Genomic DNA, 24,139 nt, shown 5'->3' with positions numbered 1-24,139 from the left:
GTTACATGAAAATTGAAAAAGTTATTTCGTTATTTTCTTGAAATATATATATATATATATATATATATATATATATATATATATATATATATATATATATATATATATATATATATATATATATATATATTAGGTATATGATAAATTTTAAATCAATTAGGCTGGGGTTCTAAATTATGAACTTTTGCCTATAAATCACAGAAGTGACATTGATTTCACCATACCTTGAAAAAACTTCCCGCACCTAAGACAGTTTTATATTTAACCATACAACACATAGCGGCCCAAAGGCTATTAATTATAATATATCAGCTTTATATACAATACACATGATAAATACATGAGAATGAGTAACTACACTGTCCTACAGCATTTGTAGTGATGTTAATAATCTTTCAGATTTGTGTATTAGTAATAATGAATTTACAGTTAAGATATTTGTTTGTTCTGCAAAAAGAACGAGTGTCCTCCATCAACTTTACAGCTCTCTCGGCTACTATGTTGGATCGAGGCACATCAAGCACTGATGGTTCCTTCTTCCAGTGGGTAGAGAAGCATTTCACAGCTTTGGAACACCACTGCTGTGCCATTGTAGGCATTTTTAAATCATCATAATGCTCCATAATCTCATCAATAAATTTGTAGTTAATGTTAGGCTACTGTGACTGTATAAGAAAAAAGAAATTCAACACATGCTGTAGAACAAGATCAAGAATGTGGTGTTGGCAGCCGATGTATTGAGGTTCATCGAATCCCTTGTCTCGAAATGTTTTCTGAAGCTTGGCTACAACTCCATTCTTGCCACCAGTATTTACAGCTGTTGTATCAGAGATGATCATCTGAATACTGTTCCATGCATTGTAATCATCAAGTAGGTCCTGTAGTGCTTTATATATGTTTGCAGAGGATCCACTGTCACAAACCAAAATGCCAAGTTTTAATGTTCTTTTGTCATTTTTCAAGCATACAGCTTGGTACTCAGTCTTGTCAATTTTCTTACCATCAAAATGCAAAGAAAATTTCTCTTCAGAGATCAGTTCCATGAGGCGGTTCTTAACTTGTTCTGTATATCTGATTGTTCAACGCCAGAAACCAGACTGTGATGGTGTTGGGACACAAACTCCATCCTCAGCCAGACTTTGAAGCACCTGTGACGTTTTTCTGGTTGACAAAGAGTGACTAGACACTAGTTTGGCAGCAGACTTAGTTGACTGGCGTGTTGCACGCTTTCTGGGAGATTCTCCTGGAACTGCCTACGAGTCACCACTGCTGCTTCCTTCCTCAGAATCCTCACTATCGCAGGAAAGTGGTATGGAGATAACCGCTTGGTTTGTCGAGGGTTCTGATGTGCTTTTGGCCTTTTTTGATGGATGGATTGTTGACATAGGAGCCACTTTCATAGTTGTATATCCCACCCTGCCATCTGATTCAATTTGTACTTTGTACAGTTGTTTGTTCTCACTACAAAGCCAATTTCCATCTGGTTTTGTTATATCGAACAGATGAGCAAGATTTTCTTCAAATACTGCATTTGGTCGCTTTCTGTGTTTCTCAAATGATGTGATAAGTTTGTCAACATTAGCAGACACTTGTTGTTTGGAAAGAACAGGAAAATTAAACTTCTGCCAAAGATTCATCAATTCCTTGGATATTTTTGTTAGTTGATCATGTGGTCCTTTCAATTCATCAAAGAGTCCCAAGAATCTTCCAACGATATCTCTGTTGGAAGGCATTTTACACAATTTGTCGCTCATATCCTGTTTTACCTGTGGTATATTAGGACGTATATTGTATTGTCAGACCAGATATTCCATAAGCTGTAAGTTTATGTAATAATCTTTTATGTGAAAATTTTTGTTTAAGATATCAGCAATATCTTTTGAATTTTGAGTGGTTTCACCATTTGCTCCCTTTAATGCAGTAAAAAAAGTAAAAAACAAAGTTATATAAGAAAATATATAATACAAGTTTTTAATATCAATTTTATATGTATCTGAAAAATATATATTAGATCATTTTAAAGACGATTTCTTGAGTTAGAAATATAAATTATTATAAACTTAAGTTAAAAATATATATAAGATCATTTTTAATACAGTTTCTTCAATTTATTAAAAAAATAAAGATTTTTAAATCTTTCAAAACTTAACCATCTTGGATTAAGTGTTGTCAGGGGTGTGGTGCTCTAAAAAGCCCATGCGGGATTTTTATTAAAAGGCCTATATATGCGGGATTTTACCATATATGCTTTATGTAAAGGCCCATACGAAAAATATATATATATAAAATAACTGACCTTATTCTAATAAATCATTAATACAAACCAACAAGTTGAGATAATACTATTTGTAATTAATAATATTGTTTGTAATACTTCAAAATAAAAAATGGTAACAACACAAAGCAGTGATCACGTTTTTGTTTTGATTTTCTTAAAACACAACCTTACCGCAAGCAAATACGATTAGTATTTTATTGTTCGAAGAACATAGCCTAACACAAAATTAAAAATCAAAGATTTTAATTTTTTTATTACTATATATTGATATTTATTTTATTGTACAATAATATAAATTTTTTTAAATTATATATAATTTTTTTTCTAAAATAAATATTGAAAATCTTGAAAATTAAGAAATTCTTTTTATTTTATGAGAAAATTCTTTTTAGTTTATGCTTTTGTTTAATTCGGTGTTTTAACTTTTTTAAACATTTTAGGATAAACTCGCAACAGCTAAAATGCCGCTCTAAAAATGGTGCCGTTATTGACATAGTTTAAACATAAAAGTTTTTATAATGTAGTTTCATTTAGCAGTTCATCATCCTTTTTTAAATCTGTCTGAGGACATGATATAGCGGATTTTTTCTTTATTTACATACAATAATATAAACTGTATTAAAATAAAAAACTTTATTATTGAAGAAGTTTATATCTGTTTCAAAAGGTTACAAAAATGCAAAACATGAGTTCGATCCTTATTTATATAAAACTTAATTTAAAATTTAACACTAAAATATTTTTCTTAAATGAATTAAAACGCAATACATATATTATATAGTAATTGTATTGCGATTTAATTAATTTAAGAAAAATGTTTTGGGGTTAAATTTTAAATTAAGTTAATTTAAGTCCAACAATAATAATAGCTATTATTATTGTTGGGTCTGCGGACTTTCTTAAATTTATTTTGTCAACATTACGATCGTTAAAAACCGTTTATGGGTTCATTATTTTTCTCATGAAAAAAATCATAATACGTTTTAAAACATCTACTTTGTTTTCAGAGCAATATTATTATGCAAAATACTAATATAATTGCGCTCAAAGTTGAAATCAAGTTTGTAATCAAGTGAATAATAAAATTTAATTGGTGCTAACATAAATATTTTAAATGATTCTGGAAATTCTTTAAAATGTAGAAAAATTAAAATTTGCCAAAAGGCCCATATTTAAATGAAAAAGTGAAAAGCTCATGCGGGAATCCTGCTTAGCCTTTGGGGCCACCACGCCTCTGAGTGTTGTATATAAAAAAGTTGGTTACTTATTTTCTAAGAAAAATATTTATTTTGTGTATTTTAAAGTGCTCTTTGCCTAAATTACTATTATTATTATTATTATTATTATTATTATTATTATTATTATTACTATTATGCTAGTTTATTTAACTCAAACACTTAACGATGTGTTGAACAAAAAACAAAACCACGCTACAGCAAAAGTTTTTTATAACCACCACAGACTAAATATGAAGGGTAAAACCCAATCTAATTGTGTAAAACTGAACTGAGTTTTCGCTCACCCTGCGGTGAGCGAAAACATTTATTATTGAAACCAGATGTTTTTTTAACGGAAAAAACTATGCAGATTTGAGAGCTTAAAATTAGGCTCTTAACCGGAAGTATAATGGCAAAACAACAAATGCTTTTGTAAGTATCTCATTTAATAATTTGTTTTGGAAAGTTTAATTAACTTTTAACTTATTTTCTATTGTTTATCTATGATATGAACACAACTTGTCTCGGCACTTGGGGATCTCTTGAACAATATTTAGTAATATATATATATATATATATATATATATATATATATATATATATATATATATATATATATATATATATATATATATATATATATATATATATATATATATATATATATATATATAAGTCATCTATGATATTCTAACCAAAACAGATATTTATTACATCTTTTTTGCCTGTGTTTACATATATATCTAATATTTTATTTATACAAATTAATGTTCTTTGTAATTCTATATTCTACAAACTCCATGTTTGTAATGGTATCTGTATTTACATTACTTTACAATTTAATTAGCTAAGCCTAATTGCAAACAACAACTCAAAGAAAAATTCTAAAGAGAAGATATACGATATTCTGAGGTGAAGACACAAATACGGTTAAATATACATTCAATAAAGTTACAGAGTATAGGGTATCGATGCAAGATGGAAGTCAATCTGAACATGCTGAGCAGCAGATTGACAAAATTGAAAAAATTTCCAGTAAAACAAGGCTGGTTATTTCTTCTACATCATCGTCATTACTTTGACAATGTATTGATGAAATTGTTCAGTCTACATCCGCTGGTGGCACAGCCCATGAACAGCAATTTCCAACAGGCATTAACACTCAGCTAAGCCAGTATCTGGCAGAGCCAGAAATAAATAGACACGCTGATCCACTACAGTGGTGGAGTGACAACATGCAATGATTGCAAGCAGGTACCGACAAGTTAATCATTAGAATGTTTGTTCAGTGTTGCTGGAGAGGTCCTCAATGATCATCGCAGTTCACTCCTGCCACCTAATGCAGCTCACTTAATATTTCTAAAGTACAATTCAAAACTGATCAAAGGCATTTTAGAAAAATAACTGAAACTAAAGTTACTTTACTTTAATTTCAAATTGAAAGTTTCAATTGTTTATCAATTATTTTGTTATGTCATGATATGTTATGTGAAATTGTGTCATTCTATTTTAATAACAACAATGAAGTTTAACAGAAAACAGTTGTCACTTGATATTAAGAATGGTCAAGATTGTTGACCACTATCAAGTAGCGATGTACTAGCCATATCAAGTAGCGATGTACAGGATTTTGGCTCCTGTAATTTTGTTTCAAAATCTGGTTCTGGCTACAGCCGAATTTGTCAGTAGAAATCTGGCAAATCCAGCTCCGGCCGGATTTGGGAAAAATTAAATCCGATACAGCCCTAATATATATATATATATATATATATATATATATATATATATATATATATATATATATATATATATATATATATATATATATATATATATATATATATATAGATTGTTGCATTTGGGAAAAGCGGAAAGAAAAAAATGATTCTTAGGCCAACGCAAACGTCACTTTTAATTACTTTTGACTTGTCCAACATTTGCGTGTTGTCAGAAAGTTAAAACCATTAATTTAATTACAAATTGATTGTTTTTTAAAAAAACCGCAAAAGCGCAAATTTAATTAAATGTTTAACTGAATGTTTTTAACAATAGTTTAAGTGAATGTTTTTAACAATATAAACAATGTTTTTTTTAATAAAATGTTTTTATTTTTAATTTTTTTAATAAAATGTTTTTGTTTTTATTTTTTTTACTGTAAATCATGCGTGGAGTGTTGCTACATTGACTATCTTAAAGCCTGACTCGCAAGGGAGTGCTGCTACATCGACTGATAAATAGCCTGACTTGCAATGGAGTGCTGCTACATCTACTAGCTTTTAGCCTGACCCGCAAGGGAGTGCTGCTACATCGACTGAGGGTATGGTTGGGGCGGGCAGTCTACCAATTAATAAAAAAAAAATTCCGGTCTTGCATTTTAATTTTTACCTTTTGTCAACAAAATATGGAAAAAACTTTCTGACAACATATAAGAGTTCTATATATATATATATATATATATATATATATATATATATATATATATATATATATATATATATATATATATATATATATATATATATATATATATATATATATATATATATATATATATATAAATTAGTAAAAAACACTTATCTAACTTTTATCTTCGACTTGAAGTTTCACCATTGCTGGATCATCAGGAAGAGTTACTAAATCTCAAAAAAAATTCAATTTATAGAAAAAAATATTTTACAGGAAGTTATAAATTATTATAAAAAAATTTTAATTACTATATTTTTTTGTTAACGGGAAGTTACAGAAAGTAATTATGAAATAATTTTCCTTGGAATGGGGATAGTTTAATTTGGTCATTTGTTTTTATAATTTTTTAAGAGGTATTTATTTTCGTGCCTACATTTAAAAATTAATTCAGATTTTTTATTTAATAAATTTTCTTGATTTAAATGAGTAATTATTTCAAACTAATTATTTTTTACTAATTTATTATTGCTCTGTTCTTTAAGAACATTGAGCACTCTATTTGTAAAATACACTAACATAATTTACATATATATATATATATATATATATATATATATATATATATATATATATATATATATATATATATATATATATATATATATATATATATGTATACATGTGTATATATTTATATTTTATGTATGTATATATATATATATATACGTCTTTTTTTTTGTTTATTAGTTTGTTTTCTTTATTTATTTGTTTAATTTTTGTTTTGTTTTTAATATTAAATATTTAATTATGTATATATAAAATACAAATATATAAAAAATAGTATATAAAAAATAATATAAAATAATTAAATTTAATATTACATTTTAAAAAATGTTTGATATTAACAAATTTCTTTCTTTTCTTGACATTTGCATAAATGAATTAAAATTTGTTAAATTTTCAAGTTTTTAAATGATTATTTCTTATTCCCATAGTTCGATTATAAAGGGCAACAACATTTGGCTTCATAACTAAATTACCTCTTCTGTTACGCAATTCTGTAAAACCTGCTTTGGCAACAGTAGACAGTAATACAGGTTTTTTTTTACCATCCTGGTATGCAACACATAACAAAGAACCTTTTCTATATTCACAAACTTCTTTATTTTTTAATTTTGTTTTAAGGCAAATTTCTGGCAGACCTTTTCTGTTTACTCTCACTGTGCCTGTTGCAGTGGTTTGATGTAGATATAGATCCTTTAGCAGTAGTGGAGAAGTATAATAGTTATCTATACCTAAGGGATAACCTTGAGGAGGTTGGTTTGACGCAAAAGTCGAAAAACCAAGTTGTAAGTTATACCATGGGCATCCTCCTTTGTAAATTTCAAGCAGAGACAAGTAACCATTGGTGCTGTCTGAAACACACCATAATTTTATTCCAAACCGAGAATGACACTTGTTTGGCATATATTGGCGGAGATGTGGCGTCTTTCCTTTGTAACCAATCATGCTCTCATGTATAGAAATATCTTTTTGAGGAATATAAAAATACAGAAATTTTTTGTTAAAATGTTCAACTAAATTCTGCACTTTATAAGTCTTACTTAGTTGTTGTTGATTAGGGATAGAGATATCAGTAAAGTGAATAAACTTAAGCAAAAGTTGAAAACGGTCACGATTGAAGTGAGTAACAAACCAGGGAGTGGAAGCATAAGGATGACTAATATCCAATATAGTTTAATACTAGCTTTCTTGATAAGACCCATATTAATAACAACACCAAGGAATGCCTTTATTTCTGAAAGATTTGTTTTTCCTTGCTTTATCCATACATGACCTATCGACAATGGATGGGATCTTAAGTGCTGTTGGTTATTTTGTATCCATGCATCAGCAAACTGGTTTGTATAAGTCACTAAATTTTTCAAAAATTCTGTTGTGAAAAATAAGACTGGTGAAATAGTATGTTTGGGTCCTGGTACACCAGTAAAAGGAAAAACATTTGGGCCATTATCATCTCCTACAACAGGAAGCCACAAATCTAAAACATCAACACCAGCATCATCATCAGAACCGGAGTCTACATAAAAAATAAAAACTTCAAATGCTTAGATTTGGTGATGTATTTAAATTAAATAATATTGTATACAACTTTTCAATAAAAAATATTGTGCCTTCATCAAATAAGCTATCATCACTGCTACTTAAATATTCTTCACTTGTACAACTATCTTCTTCTCTATTCAATGGTACCATTGAATAGATCACATTTTTTCTATCCAAAAGATAGAAAAAATGTGCTCTATTTAATGGTACCATTTTTAATTTATGAACAGCGGTATTTTTGCAGAAAAAGTCATAGTTTTGAAGAACAATTTCAAAGCCACGATCGTGGCTCTACGTGCTCTGACGGTATAGCCATGATTGTGGCTCCCCGTGCTCAAAGGGTTAATTCGAATAAACTTAAATATATTTTTTAAATCAAAATTAAACTTTCTTTTTTTTATCAGAGTAAAATTATATATTTTTATTAAATTAGTTTCAAATTAAATCATATATTTTTTATCAGAATTTAATTATATTATTATAGTCTTTACTTCAAGCCTAAAGTATTAGCGTTTTCCAAACGAAAAAATAAATCATTACACTAAAATAAAAACAAAATAAAAATATATTTTTAATTTCATTTTAGTGTTTTTCATTAGTAAATATCGCTTATATCGAACATAATTGTCAATCAAACTTTAGTAACAAATATTTTTACACAAATGTCATTTAAAAGTTAATGTGATTTTTTTAAAAATTAATTACTTCTTTTATCTTACTGCTTATAAAATAATTTAAAAGATAAAAAATGATAAAAAGTTGCTTAACCAAAAATGCTTACTGCTCATGTAAAAGCTTAAGTCATACATAAATCACTCTATGTGTAATGCTTTAAAACAACGCCTGATATATATATATATATATATAGAGAGAGAGAGAGAGAGAGAGAGAGAGAGAGAGAGATTCTTTCTTTACTTTCCAGAATTTAAAGAGTTTATGCAAAAAATATATCCATAAATTGAGTATTGGAGTTTATGCACAAATTTGGGCACCCAGCTGGTATACCAGGCCTTGCTAAGAAGCGTTACGCAGCTTGTATTTTACATATGAACTCGTGATTTGGGTGGCAATTTTGCATTAAAATAAAAATATTGAATGTAAATTACATTTAGTATTATTATGATGATAAATTACTTTTAAACATGATAAATCATTCTTGTAAAATATTTTTTATATTAAGGATAACATATCGTTATCTTTAACATTGAAAAAGTGTATTTTTTAAAAGTTTTTAATTAATATTGATTCTGGAAGCATCTTTTTAAAGCAATGCAAACAGTACCAGGCAAACATGTCACTAGTTTTCAATCTTTTAAAAAACAATTCAAATATTTATTAATAGTTTTTAAAATATTTTTTTTAGTATTTTAACTTGCTCAAAAAGTCAATTTCGTAATTCATAAATTAGACCAGATATTATTTAGAAAAAAGGAAAACTTATATGTTAGAAGTAGCTCTTGTTTTATAATTTTTTGTTTATTTGTACTTTTTAATTTTGTCATCATTTTCTTTTAATTCAAAGGAAATTTGTTTACTTTAAGGAGCAGGAGAGTCTGGTAAAAGTACGATTGTCAAGCAGATGAAGTATGTTTTTTTTTTTAATATTTTCTTTATATATATCTAATTAATAATAACTAGCAGTAAGCAACCTTTAAAATTATAAGTTGTTTACCGGTAATGCCTAATAGCTCAATATATAAACAAAAGTGGTTCCATTTATAATATAATAACTCCTAACTTGTAACTGTACTACGGACAAACCCTCAGTTGATGTAGTAGCACTCCATTGCAGCTCAGGCTATTTGAAAGTCAATGTATGTACTGAATCCCCCTCCAACTTTCTGTTTTTTTATGATGTCATCTATATGTGTTTAATGCTGCATATATATAAATATATATACACACTAGCTGAGCAGACCCGTAAAAATAAGGGTCTTAGTAAATCTATTCCAGACAATTCTATATATATATATATATATATATATATATCCTTACTTTCTAGAACCGTAAAATTCAGATCTTTATTAAACCTACCATTTTTATACATATCTATTCCACACTGATCATTTCTATACATATTTCTTATTTACTTCAATATTTTTCAGTAAAATAATTAATTCAGAAAAATTGCTTTAAGAGCAAAAAAATTAACATGCGTACCTTTTACGTATACATAGAGCTTATAAATGATTTATAATTAGGTTTAACTTTCTACTAAATGCATATCATTGATAGCTCAGTGATTTCAGTTTCTGGCAAAAAAAAAATGTATACGCCAAGTTTGCTCTTGCATTTATCTTACATTTTTTGATTAGCTTTAATTATGGTGCATATAATTGCACCAAACAGTTTTAAAACTGGTACAGATATATATTTCGCAGATAAGAGTTTGTATTTATTACAATAGTAATAAATAAATAGTTTTATAGAAATAACATAGTACTTACTATATTTAGCCTTTATTAGAATGTATCCTATAAAAATATATTTCCTACATTTTTTATAAAAGAAATTTTACTAAAAAATTTAAATAAAATCTTATTTCTAGTTTTTAGCAATCAAAAATTATCAATCTTTTTCAATCTTGCCAATTTTTTGAAATATACTAAAATAAATACAAAGTTCAAGATAAAATAGTTTAATCAAAAAGACTTTTAATTATTAGAAAAGTTTTCTTATATTACACATAGGGATTGCAATCCCAAACATGAATTACGATCCCGGGATTTCGGGATTGAAGTAAATAAAATCCCGGGATCCCGGGATTTTATATAATGTGAGATATTTGCTAAAAAACAGAACATAATACTGCATATATGAATATACTTTTTGATGTTATCAATTTTTTATTAAATTTCATTATGCCTTAATGACTTAAATTAATTTTCTATGGCGCCTTAAATTGTTTTAATTGTGTAACAGGCAGCAGGTGTATATAAAGATCTTAAAATAATGCAGAAATATATATACGGTACCTTCCATATTATGTTTTAAAATTACAGACTTTACAGAATAACCTTCATCAAATAATTGGATATGTAAATAACATTTGAACATTTAAAGTGTATTTGACTAAAGTAACTAAACAATCAAAATTTCAAAATAAATTTGTAAACATAAATTTTCTTAAATTTGGCTACCGATGTAGCTGCTGTAGCAACAAGCTACTTTGTAAAAAATAACATAAGTTGTTTGTTAATATTGAGAGACAAAAATTAAAGAAAATCTTTATTTTATATTTATAAATAAATGGTAGCTAAATAATAAATGTAAAACAAAAAAACAATTCATATTAAATGCATATTTTATTTACAAACTTTCTTTTTTTGTCTGAAAATATGCCCGGAGGAATAGTAGGGCATTTAAGGTTTGGTCATTTAGCCTACTCCTTATTTTACTTCCCAAATACTCAGCTGCAGAAAATCTCAGGTTCGATACTCGTCGGTGGAATAGATAACAAATATTGGTATACTAATTCCAAATTATGCCCCCGGTTTCCACCATTTTCAAACAGATGCTTTTCTTTCTTTATGATTGACATTAAATTTGAAGTTTGTGTTTCTGGTTGAATGGCTTTCATGCTTTGTGCAATTTGTTCTTGTAACTTTTCTCTTAAAGACAGGGAGGCTCGAACTTGTGATTCTTCATTTCTAACGACAGCCATTATATTTTCATCAACATCAATACTTGATTTTTCTAAATTATCATTTTTAAAAGCATCATTCACAGCATCATATTTTGGATTTTAAAGGTATTTTAAAACACCAGAAATTTCTTCACATCGTCTTTTTTCCATTCTTGTTTTTATAGCTTGGAACATTTTATTAGCAAAGGGAGATTGTTTTTGAGCAATCTGCTGGAATAAAAATATAAGTACTGCATCTGCAGTGCATAGATTAGCATCTCTTCTGCATAACGCATCTACTGCTAATTTGACAGGTGCAAGTACTTCTATTATTTCCGAAAGAACCACAAAATCACTTTCGTTTAAGGAAACTGGGTGGTTTAAGTCAATTAAAGCTTTCTGTATACATGTTTTTAAAGCAAGGAAACGCTCTAGCATCGATAGAAGAGAGTTCCATCTTGTTTTGCAATCCAAAATGAGCGAAAGCTCGCTGCCTTTCTCTTCTTTGACATATTTTTGCAAGACTGCATCATTTTTTGTTAGGGATCGTTTAAAAAGAACAACTACCTTACGGGCTTTTTTCACTAGTTCATTGATATTTTGTTCATTGGTGAGTAAATCCATATTTGCTATCCCATCATTTGTTGGGGGAAGAAAGCCTAATCCCATTTCCTCGTCGATATTTTCTTCATCTTCGTGATCATCTGTTTCATCAACAATATCTTGAGTTTCCTTCAATGGTGCTTCGGTGTCGGACATTGGCGTAGAACTTTTTTTATAAAGAACATCACAAACTGCAAGGTGAATTCCATCGACTAAACACAACTGGTGTTCAGCCTCAATAATTTTTCCCACACGAACCATTACATTTGGACCATCCGTAACAATAGCAACAATGTCTGTATCAATATTAACATTATGCTCCTTTAGACGTGTTTTTAAAACATCAATACATTTCTCAGCATTCATAGACCCATATACACGAATAAGACCCAAATTCCAGTGCTTATTTGGGATATGTACATTAATATTCATGTATCTTTTATTTGTTGTAGAGGTCCATTCATCAGAGCTCAAAGAAAATCGTGTTCCCAAAGCTTTATATTGATAAATTTCTTTGGAAATTAACTGTCTAATATTTAAGCTGTAACTCGCCACTATCCTTTTAATTGAGTTTGCTGACTTGGGCAAATTTTCGAAACCACTGGTAATCAGTAATTGCCTTAAATCTTTTGATGTTATAAATACATTAAATGTTAGCCCATCTAAAGCTGTCATTCGAGCCAGTGTTTCGTCTAAGGTTGTTTTTTTTTCGGATGCAAAGTAACTCGTTATTCTTCGTTTCGTAGGAGGCTTCTCGTCGGTTCTGGCATCATTCAACTGTTGACTCGAACTAGGTAAATTTTTGTTGGCTGAAGTTACTTTCAAATTATGCTTAGTTGATAAGTGCGTATGAAGGCCTTTTGTAGAACCACCCAATGTTTTCAAAATAACACCACATTTCTTACATTTTGCTGCCAAATTATCTGCAGACTTCAAATAATGTGACCACACTGAAGTTGGGTCTTTATCTTTTTTGTGTAGAAAAAATGATGTTCCCTTTTCACTGTTTTCATTCATGTTAAGAAGGATATTTTTTTTAAGGTGGTCCTATACTAATAAAATCAAAATTTTAAAAATACACTCATTTTATGATTTTCATATAAGAAATAGTATTTTATACTTAAAGCACAGCAAAGAAAAAAAAAGTTTTAATTTTTTTTTTGGTCAAAATTTTGGGTCCATGGACACTAAAAATGAACTACGCGCTGCGATAAACAGCCTGTAAACTAATAATGGTATGATCATGATATTTTCACAGCTTTTTAATATCAGATGATTTCACTCACCCTGCCAAAATCAAATAATTTAAAAAAATATTGAAGCTTTTGTAAGAAAACCGGTTTAAGGCCTAAAAAAAATGCCCCGAAAAGGCTTAGAACCTAGACCTTATTATGAGAACCAGTTAACTAACATGAATTCTTTTGGTAAGGTGAATGTGCATATATATAATAAACAACTCCTGAAAATTTCAACACAATCAGACAAACCAATCTCAAGATATTTATCACAGCGTGTAAAAAACTCATATATTGAGAAAAACAATAATAAAGATTTTTGATAAAAAAAATTTTTTTTAATATATAAAAAGGTAAAAAAATTATTGAAAAATAAAACGACTTGAGCATTATTGAAAACACAGAAAAAAGAAAAATGTGAAAACTCTAATATTTGAAAAACATTTAACCAAAATAGAATTATTCAATCAATGAAAAAAAGCTTGAATATAAAAAGGTAATATACAATAACATATGTTACAAAATACAATAACAGCCTTAACATAAATTTAATTTAAAAAATAACAAAAAACCAATATCTCAAACACTCCTGCTTCATAAGATGCACCTTCACTTTCATTTACTATATCTGTAAAACCTTTTTGTTGTGCACGAAGCAGCTTTCTTCTTTGTTTTATTGGGTCAAGCAACTTCTTCATCATCTTTATTCTTTCTGCAAAGCAGCATTATATTAAATTTAATTTCTTCAGTTATTCCAAAGTCATTGCAAAAAAATGATGCCTCAAGCATTAGTAAACATTATTATTAACATATATTGCGGTAAACATTATTGCGGTAAACAACAAAAGCAATAAAAAGGTTATCATTTCAAAACGTTCAAGCGACTTAATAAACTCAAGCAATCACTTAACCACAAATTCGCTCAACAATTTTACGATTTATTTTTTTAACGCGAGAAGTCTTGCCAACAAACTTAACGATTGTTTTTTATACAATAGTCAAACAAACCTGCCTTAATTTGTGTTTGTGAAACTTTTTTCAATGATAAACTCCCAAACTCCATGGTCTATTCAAAAATTTGTTCCATTTATCGTAAGGATAAAACATAAACAGGATAAACCTGCAAAGCAACATTATATAACTCGTTATAATTCAGTATAGTTACCAACTTTGAACATTTTGTTTTACAAAATAATTTAATTAGTTCAATCCTGCTATAATCCCGAAAATCCCGGGATTTTGTGTTTAGAATCCCGGGATTTTCGGGACCCAAAAAACGTCCGGGATCCCGGGATTGCAATCCCTAATTACACACGATCCTGTATGAAGCATAATATAAGAGGATTTTTTACATTTGCATATAACATGCGTTTATATATATATTGTTTTTATAGAAAAAGTTATTCATTTAAAACCCGCTTGAAAAGTTGACTAATTCAATCGGTATAAGAGTGTATAAAATGGTTTGTTTTTCAAATACATGCATAAATTTGATAGGTCAGTGGTTTAATGCGCTGTCATCGGTGTTGTTTTGCGATGGTTCAAATCCGCCCCTTAACATATATTTTCAAATTTCTTAATCTAGCCGTATATATTTATAGCAAAAAAATAAATATTGCAAAAAAGACTTTTAGTTGTTAAAATAAAAATTTTTTATAGCTACAGGTTTTTTTGTTGTTGTTGTTGTTGTTGTTGCCTTCACAGTAGCATCGGAGTAGCACAGGAGTAGCAGGACTGTCTTATTGTCTTATTAAATTTTTTCTTTATTAAGTTTCAGACCATAATTTGTTTCAGACTGTTTGCAGCTTACTAGGACTAATTGCCTGAGCACAATAATAACATAAAAAGCTTAATCATGACACATACACAACAAATTTCTCCCAGTGTTTTGATGTTTTTAGAATTTTTAGCTTTTTTAAAAATCCTTTTGTTTGTTATCGTGTATAATATCTTTACTTATGTTATGTATATAATATCTATAAAACTTTGAAAGTGTTTTTGTATTTTAAATAAAATTGAAAAAAAGATTGAAAAGTGTTGGCTGTGGTAGGATTTGAACCGGTGCTTTTTTCAGGAACTCTGTGAGCTAATCACTCAACCATGCGGACATGTTGATTAATGAACATTTTTTACTCATATCATAAATGAAAGACTTTTAAAAAGTGCTACAAATCAAGTTTAAGGAGATGTTGCTACAATGCAAATTTCAAGTGAAACTAAAACTGTAAAACTTAATGCATGTATTAGTATTTGCGAAAAATGAATGAAAGTTTAATGCTTTGCGTTGGTCGTTTTTAAAAAGGTTTTTGCTAAATAATCGTTTACAATAAATAAACATTTAAATCAACGACATTTTAATCAGCACACTACTTTAATTCGAAAAAAAATTCCTCGATTTGTCATAAAAATCGTCAATTTCTTTTTTAAAAAAAAAATGGTCCGCACAAAAAAAGCAGGGGGACGGGCATGCCCCCTCAGAAACGAAAGGGATGCGCTCCCTCTTGTTTCTTAGGCAAGCTATCTACCCTGCGCCACGGCTGCTAAAAAAAAAAACATTGCATAGTTTTAGGAGGTTTTAATTATTTTTTAGCTGTTTTTAAAAATCTAAATTCTGTTCAAATAACATTTTCAATCAATTATTGTCTGAAAATTTTTAAGTTTAGTTGTAGGTTTAATTATTTGACTTAATTTTTCAATTATGTTTTCACAAGTTAAGTATGACCCTAATTTTAATTTTTTTTTTTTTCCTTCAATTTTAATTCACCTCCTTAAAGCCATAAAGGCCTCTACAACCCTTTCTCAAATCTATAACTTTGAAACACAAACCTTGACAAGCCTCTGCACGGAAAAATAAGTTTAGTGCGGTACTACCAGGAATGTGGTGGGGATCGAACTCAGAACTTCTCGCTTATAAGATCAGTGCTCTACCACTACACCACTACCGCACTTCTACCAAATGCCCTTATTTAAAAGTATTTTTAACAACAATAATTTTAATGTACATAGTTCTTTTTATAATGTGAAGACTTTAGATGATCAAAAGTACAATAATATATTGTAACTATATTTTCATGTTTTTCAAGCAATTTTAAGTAGGGATGGCTTCATTACTTACTTTTTTTTAAGTTATGCAAGTTAATTTTTATGAAAAAGTAAATTACATAAGTAATTTTACCTTTAATGTAAATTTACATTTCCATATAAGTAATTAATTTTTTTGAAACGACATTTTACTTTATAATGTAAGTTTTTTTACTTTCAAAAGTAAGTTATATAAAAGAAGATTACATCAAAAAGTAATTAACTATTACATGTAAAAAAAAAAAATCACATGAAAAAGCTGTTTACTTTTACATGTAAAAGTTAATTACTTTTTAAAATTACATTACGTAATAAATAGTTTCTCAAATTGTAATTTACATTAACATATAAAAATAACTAATTTAATATGCTACTAAATGTAAATTAAACTTACAAACAAAATATTTTTAAAGTTGGCATTTTTTATTTTACAGGGATTATCTTTTTCCGAATATTTCTGGAGCTCCGGATAATTTTTTTTAACTTTTAGTTTTTCCGGATATCCAAAACATTTTCCATATATAAGTTTAGGTATATATTTTGTAATATATTTGTTTTTTAAGCTTTTTCATTCATCACTCATAGAAAAATTATAAAAAGTCTGAACAAAAAAATTAGAAACAACTCAGCTAAGAGCAAAATTAAAAGGAAAATAAGGGAAAATATATTCCGGACATATTCCGGATATTTTATTTAAAGACTTTTCCAGATTTTTAAAATATGACCTGGATGATCTATGATTTTAAAAGTAATAAAAAATTTTCATTAAAAATGAATTATATAATATGAAATTTAAATTACATAAGCTTACATTTTATATAATTTGCAAAGAAAATTAAAAGTAATCTTTATTAAATAAGTAAATTTATTTATGTTCTACAATAACATTGAGAGTTTGCAGCAACATATGGTCTGCACAGTTTTAGGTATTTCTTCCCTGTAATGTTTGAAAATATCAGTAACAGGTTTCTGCCCATGATTAAAACCCTCTCAAGTTCCGGTCCATGTTTTTTGATTATAAAAACCATACTTGGAATCAAACCGTCTCAAAGATAATCAATCCCTGGCCAACCATTTAAAAGGTCTAGATTCAGACAAAGCTGAAATGTGGCGGTGATCAGAGTGCGCTTATACCCATAGGAAACTCAGAAAAGGTAGAGTATTTGTAAGACATAGTTGGGATAGTTGTTAGTTCTTTTTACCGGTTTTTTGCATGAAATTTTTATTATTTAAAAACTGAGCAGAGAAAGTTTAAACCAGCCCAGGAAAATGGGGGCTACAATGCTTTACTTTTGTAAGGTTATTTTGCCACTTTAATAAGAAAAATGTCCACCTGCTCAAAAATATCCTCAGACCCTGCAAGTCTTACTCCAGCACTAGTTATAAGAACAACAGTATTTTATATGAGCATGAAAAATTTAGAACTATTTATGTAAATATCATTATCTGTGTATAGTGTCAGTGGCCAAACTACATCAAGGCCAGTGTAAGCAAAACTTATGATCCCACAAGCAACTAGGCCCAGGGCTGCGAGGTTTAGGAGCCTCAAGATATCTTTAAAGAGTTTTTTTTTAAGTAAAAGTAATTGTTCCATAGAAAAAGAAATTAGTTACTGTTAGAGTAGTTGTTAACAACGACCACGCTGAATAAGCGAAGTAAATAGCAGCAGCTTCAAATATGGCCAGGTCTTTTATGGTAAACTTTTATCAGCGTTGCTAACCTATTTCCTCCTGACAATAATTACTACTAAAACAGGTAAACTTAAAAAAATGCATTTTTAAAGCTATTTTGTAATTATTCTTTCTTTCTAAAAAGTTATAAACCCTAACTAAAAAAAATATATATATATATTTGAGGAAAAAAATAGGGTACTTTCCCTTCCCCAGGAAACGAATTTAACATGCATGTTCATCGGAGCTACATAAATGCTGTCAGAGTTCTAACAAGTCTGAAAGATAAATTAAAATCAAAAAAAAGAGAGATTCAAAAAAATGAAGTTCTCTGGTTAGCTTTAAAAACAATTTTATTATGTATGTTTATCAAATTTACAAAAATGCTGAAAGTTTCAAGGCTCTAGCTAGTCAGGAAGGTAGTGAAAAATCAATCGCAGAATTCTGAGACAACTGATAACCAACAAACTTGTGAAGTCAAACTAGCGTTTGAAAAAAAATTACAAGTTTATTCTAAAGAACTATTTTAATTGAATAAGATTTTATTTTTCTAATCATCCTTGTGCGAGTTGGACACCAACGCAACAAAATGGAAGTTTATAGGGTGCTCATAACCTATAGTAGAAGATTGAACAGCTTTCCTTACTGTCTTTTTTCAAATAGATTACATATGATAAAATGCAATAAAAGACTACATCTGATAAACTCTCCTTTCATCATATAAATTATCTCAGATAGTTTAAATGACTTATAATTTTTTGGAAACTGTTTTAGTCCTTATAACATGTCCTTGCTGATACCAAACATGTTATTTTGCATCATATTACCATAACAAAATATATTTATGATATACGTGAAAAAAAAATCCTTTCACAACTCCCCATCAAACACTGCCCACATTCATCAGAGTATTACCTGAAGTATTACCAAGAAGTGCTTACAAACAGGCAATGGATTTGAATATGCTGCCTATCTCAAAATTTATGTTAAATCTTTACTGACAAATAAGGCCACTGCACAGAGAAACAAGTTGAGCAAGATACTACCAGGGATGTGGTGGGGACCAAACTAAGAGCTTCTTGCTTATGAAGCGAGTGGTTTTTAGTTAGTGTCATTCTTTGTGCAAAATATTATGATATTTTTAGAAAGTTTAAAAATATTAAACTATTAAAATTCGCTGAGAAACTTTTTATGACAGCATTAATTGAATGCAAACCGCAGTCACCATTAAATTAAATTTATAATAATTGTAAACAAACATAAAAAATGTCTGCAAATTGTTTCAAAATTTTCAAAAGTTTTTCAAAATTTCAATTACAAAAAAAAATATTATAGCATTTTTAATATTCTATTTAGAATTCCTTGTTAATAATTGTTAAATAATTTTAATTAAAATTTTTTCATGTGTTGATAACATAAAAGATATAAACAAAAATATTGCCATGACTAACTTTTGCAAGTAAATGTCTTTGAGAATATTAGGTATATTTATTAGTTAAGTTTAGTAACTTAACTTTATGGTTGTTTTGATTCATTATAAGTTAATTTAATGTGATTTGGTTTTTTATCCAAAAAGTTTATCTTAGTAATAGTGGTAGTGGTTAAAAAAATATATAGATGCAGCGAGTTAAATCACGAAACACTTATAAACGCATATAAATTGGTTATATATGCGTTATGACAACCTACACTACTCTTTATTTTATTTATAATAATTTATTAAAAATCAAAATTATATATAAAAAAAAATTTGAGTTAAATAAAATTCACAAAATTTATAATAAAAGTCTATCAAGTCTTGCTTTAAAAGAGTGCAAAGACGCATTCACGGTGTGAATCGGTATGCATTCCATTCATTCATAATATGGTTACTAAAGAATGTTTGTTGAGATGAAAAATGCTTGACATTTTCTTTTTCAATTCTTAGATTATGACCTCTTATAGCTGATGCTAGTCTGTTTGCTCATAATGATAGTGCAAATTGTCGTGGTTCAAGCCATGTAATGTGATCTATATTGTTCAATAATTTGTACTCTTGTATTAGATCGCCGCGCAAACGCCTAGTCTCCAACATAGTCAAAATTCATTTTGGATAGTCAGTTTCATTTTGGATAATCTTGTTAAACTTTAAAATTGAAGTTGGAAATTATTAGCTTTCACACAGAAATGGTTTAAGTATTTAAAATTCAAAATGATAGATATTGAATTTAGTGTGGCCTACTTTATTGATGGCCCCTACTAAAAACCTCAGTCAAAACCATTCAGCATTCTTTAAAATAACCAAAAAAAATAGAATAGAAAAAAATGTCATGAAAAAAAAAAACGTTAATTTTTTTAAAGGTGTAAAAAGCAATTTTGATTCGTGATCACAAAATGCTTCATTTGAGCCCTGAATTTATTTGTTCAATAAATTTTTCTGAAAAAATATTTTTTCTGTAATTTAAGCCTCTTTGACTACTTGCCACTACTTTTTTATTGCTACTTGGCTCATAAAATTATATGCTCAATAATAACAACTTTAGGGTCTAAAACCATTTTTTTACTACTTTAATTTTATTACTGTACTTTGTTTTTCAGATTTGTCTCTTCTTATTTATTATGTTGTTCATATTTTGTCTATTCAGAGCTTACACCTTGTGTTATGTAAGTAGGTGATTTTTTTGTTTGTTTTTGTTTTACAGAATTATTCATGACAATGGCTTCTCAGAAGAAGAGGTTCTTCGGTATAAATCCATCATCTTTAGTAATACTGTTATGTCCCTTATTTCAATACTTAGAGCTATGGAAAAATTAAATATTTGGTTTGGAGATGAAGCAAGGCAGGTACGCTTCCATATTTTTGCTTTTAATAGTATTAAATTTGATATACTTGATAACTTTTTTGAGAAATTGTATGATGATGTACAGTACTTTTAGCATTCAAAATAGAATTCATCATATGGTTTGCCAAGTTTGTAAATTTCCAATTGTAGAGGATCTTTCCCTTAAATTTAGGAGGAGAAAAAAAATTTGTTATAAAATTTATATCCTAGTTAGCACATAGATATATGTAACTACTTACATTTTACTTAAAAAATTATGTGTTTTTTTTTGTAATTTATTAACTTATATAATTTAAGTTTATAAATTACACAAAAAAGTGGTTTTTCTGGCAATTACATTTATAAATCATTTTTCTCATTTTTTGGTATTTGTATACTTTTAATTATTTCATCATCTGCTTGATTTGACATCTCAATGTCTATGTTATTCAATATATATAAATGATCTTCAAACATTGTTAATAATTTTCTGATTTCGAGGGTGGACAATCATCCGAGTATGATGGTTTCAATTCATACTTGACAAGACATAAAGTTTGTTCTGATTTTGTAATATTCATTGACGAATTCCTAATATCAAATAATGGTATATTGTCATTTTATAAAAATATATTTATAGTGTTTATTACTATAATCTGCTTTGTGTTTTATCCTTTAAAAATCCAAATAACAAATTTTTTCTTTTGTTTTTATCAATTTTTTTCTTTTACTTTTTCAATTTTTCCAATTTTTTGCACATGGAAGCTAATGTGTGTTGTTTGACTGTAATGGTAATAGGCATTAGTTATCATGTTTATGAGATTAAAATTATCAGATTAAACAAATATTCAATCAAAAAAAAATTAAATATTTTTTTTTAAATCCTTCATTGTCTTAGGACATTTAAAAATTGACCAGTGTTTTTCAATCAACAATTAGAATTGTTTTGTGGCAATATTAACAAATGTTTTCCTATTGAAAGAGAAGCTGAAGTGAAAAAAAGAAAGAATTTTAAGATTAATTTTAAGTAAAATCTATTCTTTGCTCTATAAAGGCAAATCTATGTCTGTCCCAGAAAGATCTTGCAAAAAAATTTTAATGCAGCCAAGATTTGATATAAAAAGTACTTAGATCTCAAGATCATATAAAGAAAACTCCAAAGCAATCCATTGATAAGGAAAACAAAGCGGTTCTCTGTTTAAAAAGCTATAAACTTTAAAATCAAGAAAACTTGTGCATAATTGAATACAATAAAATTAAAAGAACTTTTCACAATTGCCTGAACAGTAATATTTTTATCAGTCAGAAGGTACTTTTTGTTACTACAAAATTCATGTAATTTCAAACTCAGAAATTTATTTCCAAGTTTTTTATATGACAAACAATCTGTTCCTGTAGTTTGAAAAGTATACTATACATTACTCGTTAAACTTTGAACACGGATTTGTATCTTAAAAAAATATTTAAAGAGAAGCCTTTTATCATATATTAAAAAGCCCACTATATTTTGGCCTAATTTGGCTGCAATCCACAACTCCAAGAAATCTCTAGAATGATATGAACTAAATGGTATCAAATCTTTCAAATTGTCCTGAGTAGCAAGTTGCTGAAAGTTATTGGTCAATTATAAAAGGAATATATATATATATATATATATATATATATATATATATATATATATATATATATATATATATATATATATATATTAAAAAATTTACTTCCAACAAGGCTGCAATCAACCACTATTAGATGTGGAAGTTACTGGAAGAGAAAAGATGAAGTTTATAAAGGTAATTATTAACTGATGACTTAAAAGAGTGCAAATTATATGAATCAGGAAAACAAGATGAATGGAGTGAATTCCAAAAAACTAATGTTTGAGGGGAAAAACTAAATGATAAAGAATTTTTGGAGCACTTAGGAACAGTCACAGTAAAATGATGAGACTTGAAAATGAATCTACTAATTTTAGTAGATAACACAAGAGGTGCTAGCTCTTTAAAGCAGCACCCATTGTAGTATTTATAAAAAAGAGAAAGAGAAGCAACATTACGACAATGTGACAATGGTTGAAGGTTGGCTGCAGAAGCAGGTTCAACTATGTGTTTATTTACAATGTGTTTTTGCACCTTGTCTAAAAGAGAAAGGGCATCATTCCAAGATCCTACAAAAATTTCACAACAGTATTTCATACATGGACGGATTAGAAATTTATAGAGATTAGGAATAGGATCCAGAGTAAGAAAGTGGCAAGCACAATAAATGATGCAACCTTAGCAGATGTTAATTTTGCAATGGATTTGATATATGTTTTCTAAGAAAGATCAGAGATAAGAGTTAATCCTAGGCGATGAAGGGGAGATGACTCATCTAGTACATTACTGTTCATAAATATAGGAAGATCTAGATTATTGCGGTAACGATTAGGTGAAAAAAATTGAGTTTTATCTGAGTTTAAGTTTGCCAGCCACTGAGAGTCCCATGCTGCAGCAGAAGTGAAATCCTTTTTAAGCTCAAATGCCTCCTCCAAGCATACAGAAAGTGTTGGGTTCTTATCAAGACATGAAAATAAATGGTAGTATCATCAGTAAACAATGCCACCTTAGATGTGAGTATTTCTGGAAGATTAGTAATGTAAATTAAAAAAAAGTATAAGACCAAGGATAGAACCTTGAGGAACTCCTCAAGTTACAGGATATGAAGAAGACTGGTGTCCCTCAAAGATAACTTTTATACTACAATTGGTAAGGAAGGATTCAATAGTTTTAAAGATGTTACCTGATACACCCTAAGAAGAGAGCTTATGGAGAAGTATGCCAAACTTTGTTAAAGGCTTTAATAAAATTTGAAATGTCGAAAATAGTATAAATATATAAATTAGCCATAACCTCTTTAGCCATAACCTCTCCACATCTATCTAATGCACAATAAAACCTATCAGTCATTACCGTTGACTAATCAGCAGTAGATCAAAATCCATTTTAATGATCAGGAAGTAAGTTATTAGATTCAAGATGAGAGATTAGGTGTTTACAACTAAAGGCTCAAAAACTTTGCTTATGATAGTAAGAAGATAAGTATGCGACGGTAGTTAGACAAGTCAGATCACTCTCC

General features: G+C 28.4%; 1 protein-coding gene across 1 annotated transcript in view; it reads left to right on the top strand.

Moving 5' to 3' along the window:
• LOC100204078 (guanine nucleotide-binding protein G(o) subunit alpha) overlaps positions 1-24,139 on the top strand; it is a 72,943-nt gene that overhangs the window by 14,650 nt on the left and 34,154 nt on the right. Inside the window, exons 2-3 of the mRNA XM_065820117.1 lie at positions 9,549-9,591; positions 20,903-21,044. Coding sequence (XP_065676189.1) covers positions 9,549-9,591; positions 20,903-21,044 — 185 coding nt within the window. The remainder of the gene's footprint in view (positions 1-9,548; positions 9,592-20,902; positions 21,045-24,139) is intronic.

This window comes from Hydra vulgaris, chromosome 15, assembly GCF_038396675.1.
Source record: "Hydra vulgaris chromosome 15, alternate assembly HydraT2T_AEP".
Taxonomy (NCBI): Eukaryota; Metazoa; Cnidaria; class Hydrozoa; order Anthoathecata; family Hydridae; genus Hydra; species Hydra vulgaris.
Note: the sequence above shows the minus strand (reverse complement) of the source record. Positions and strands in the feature narration are given on the sequence as shown.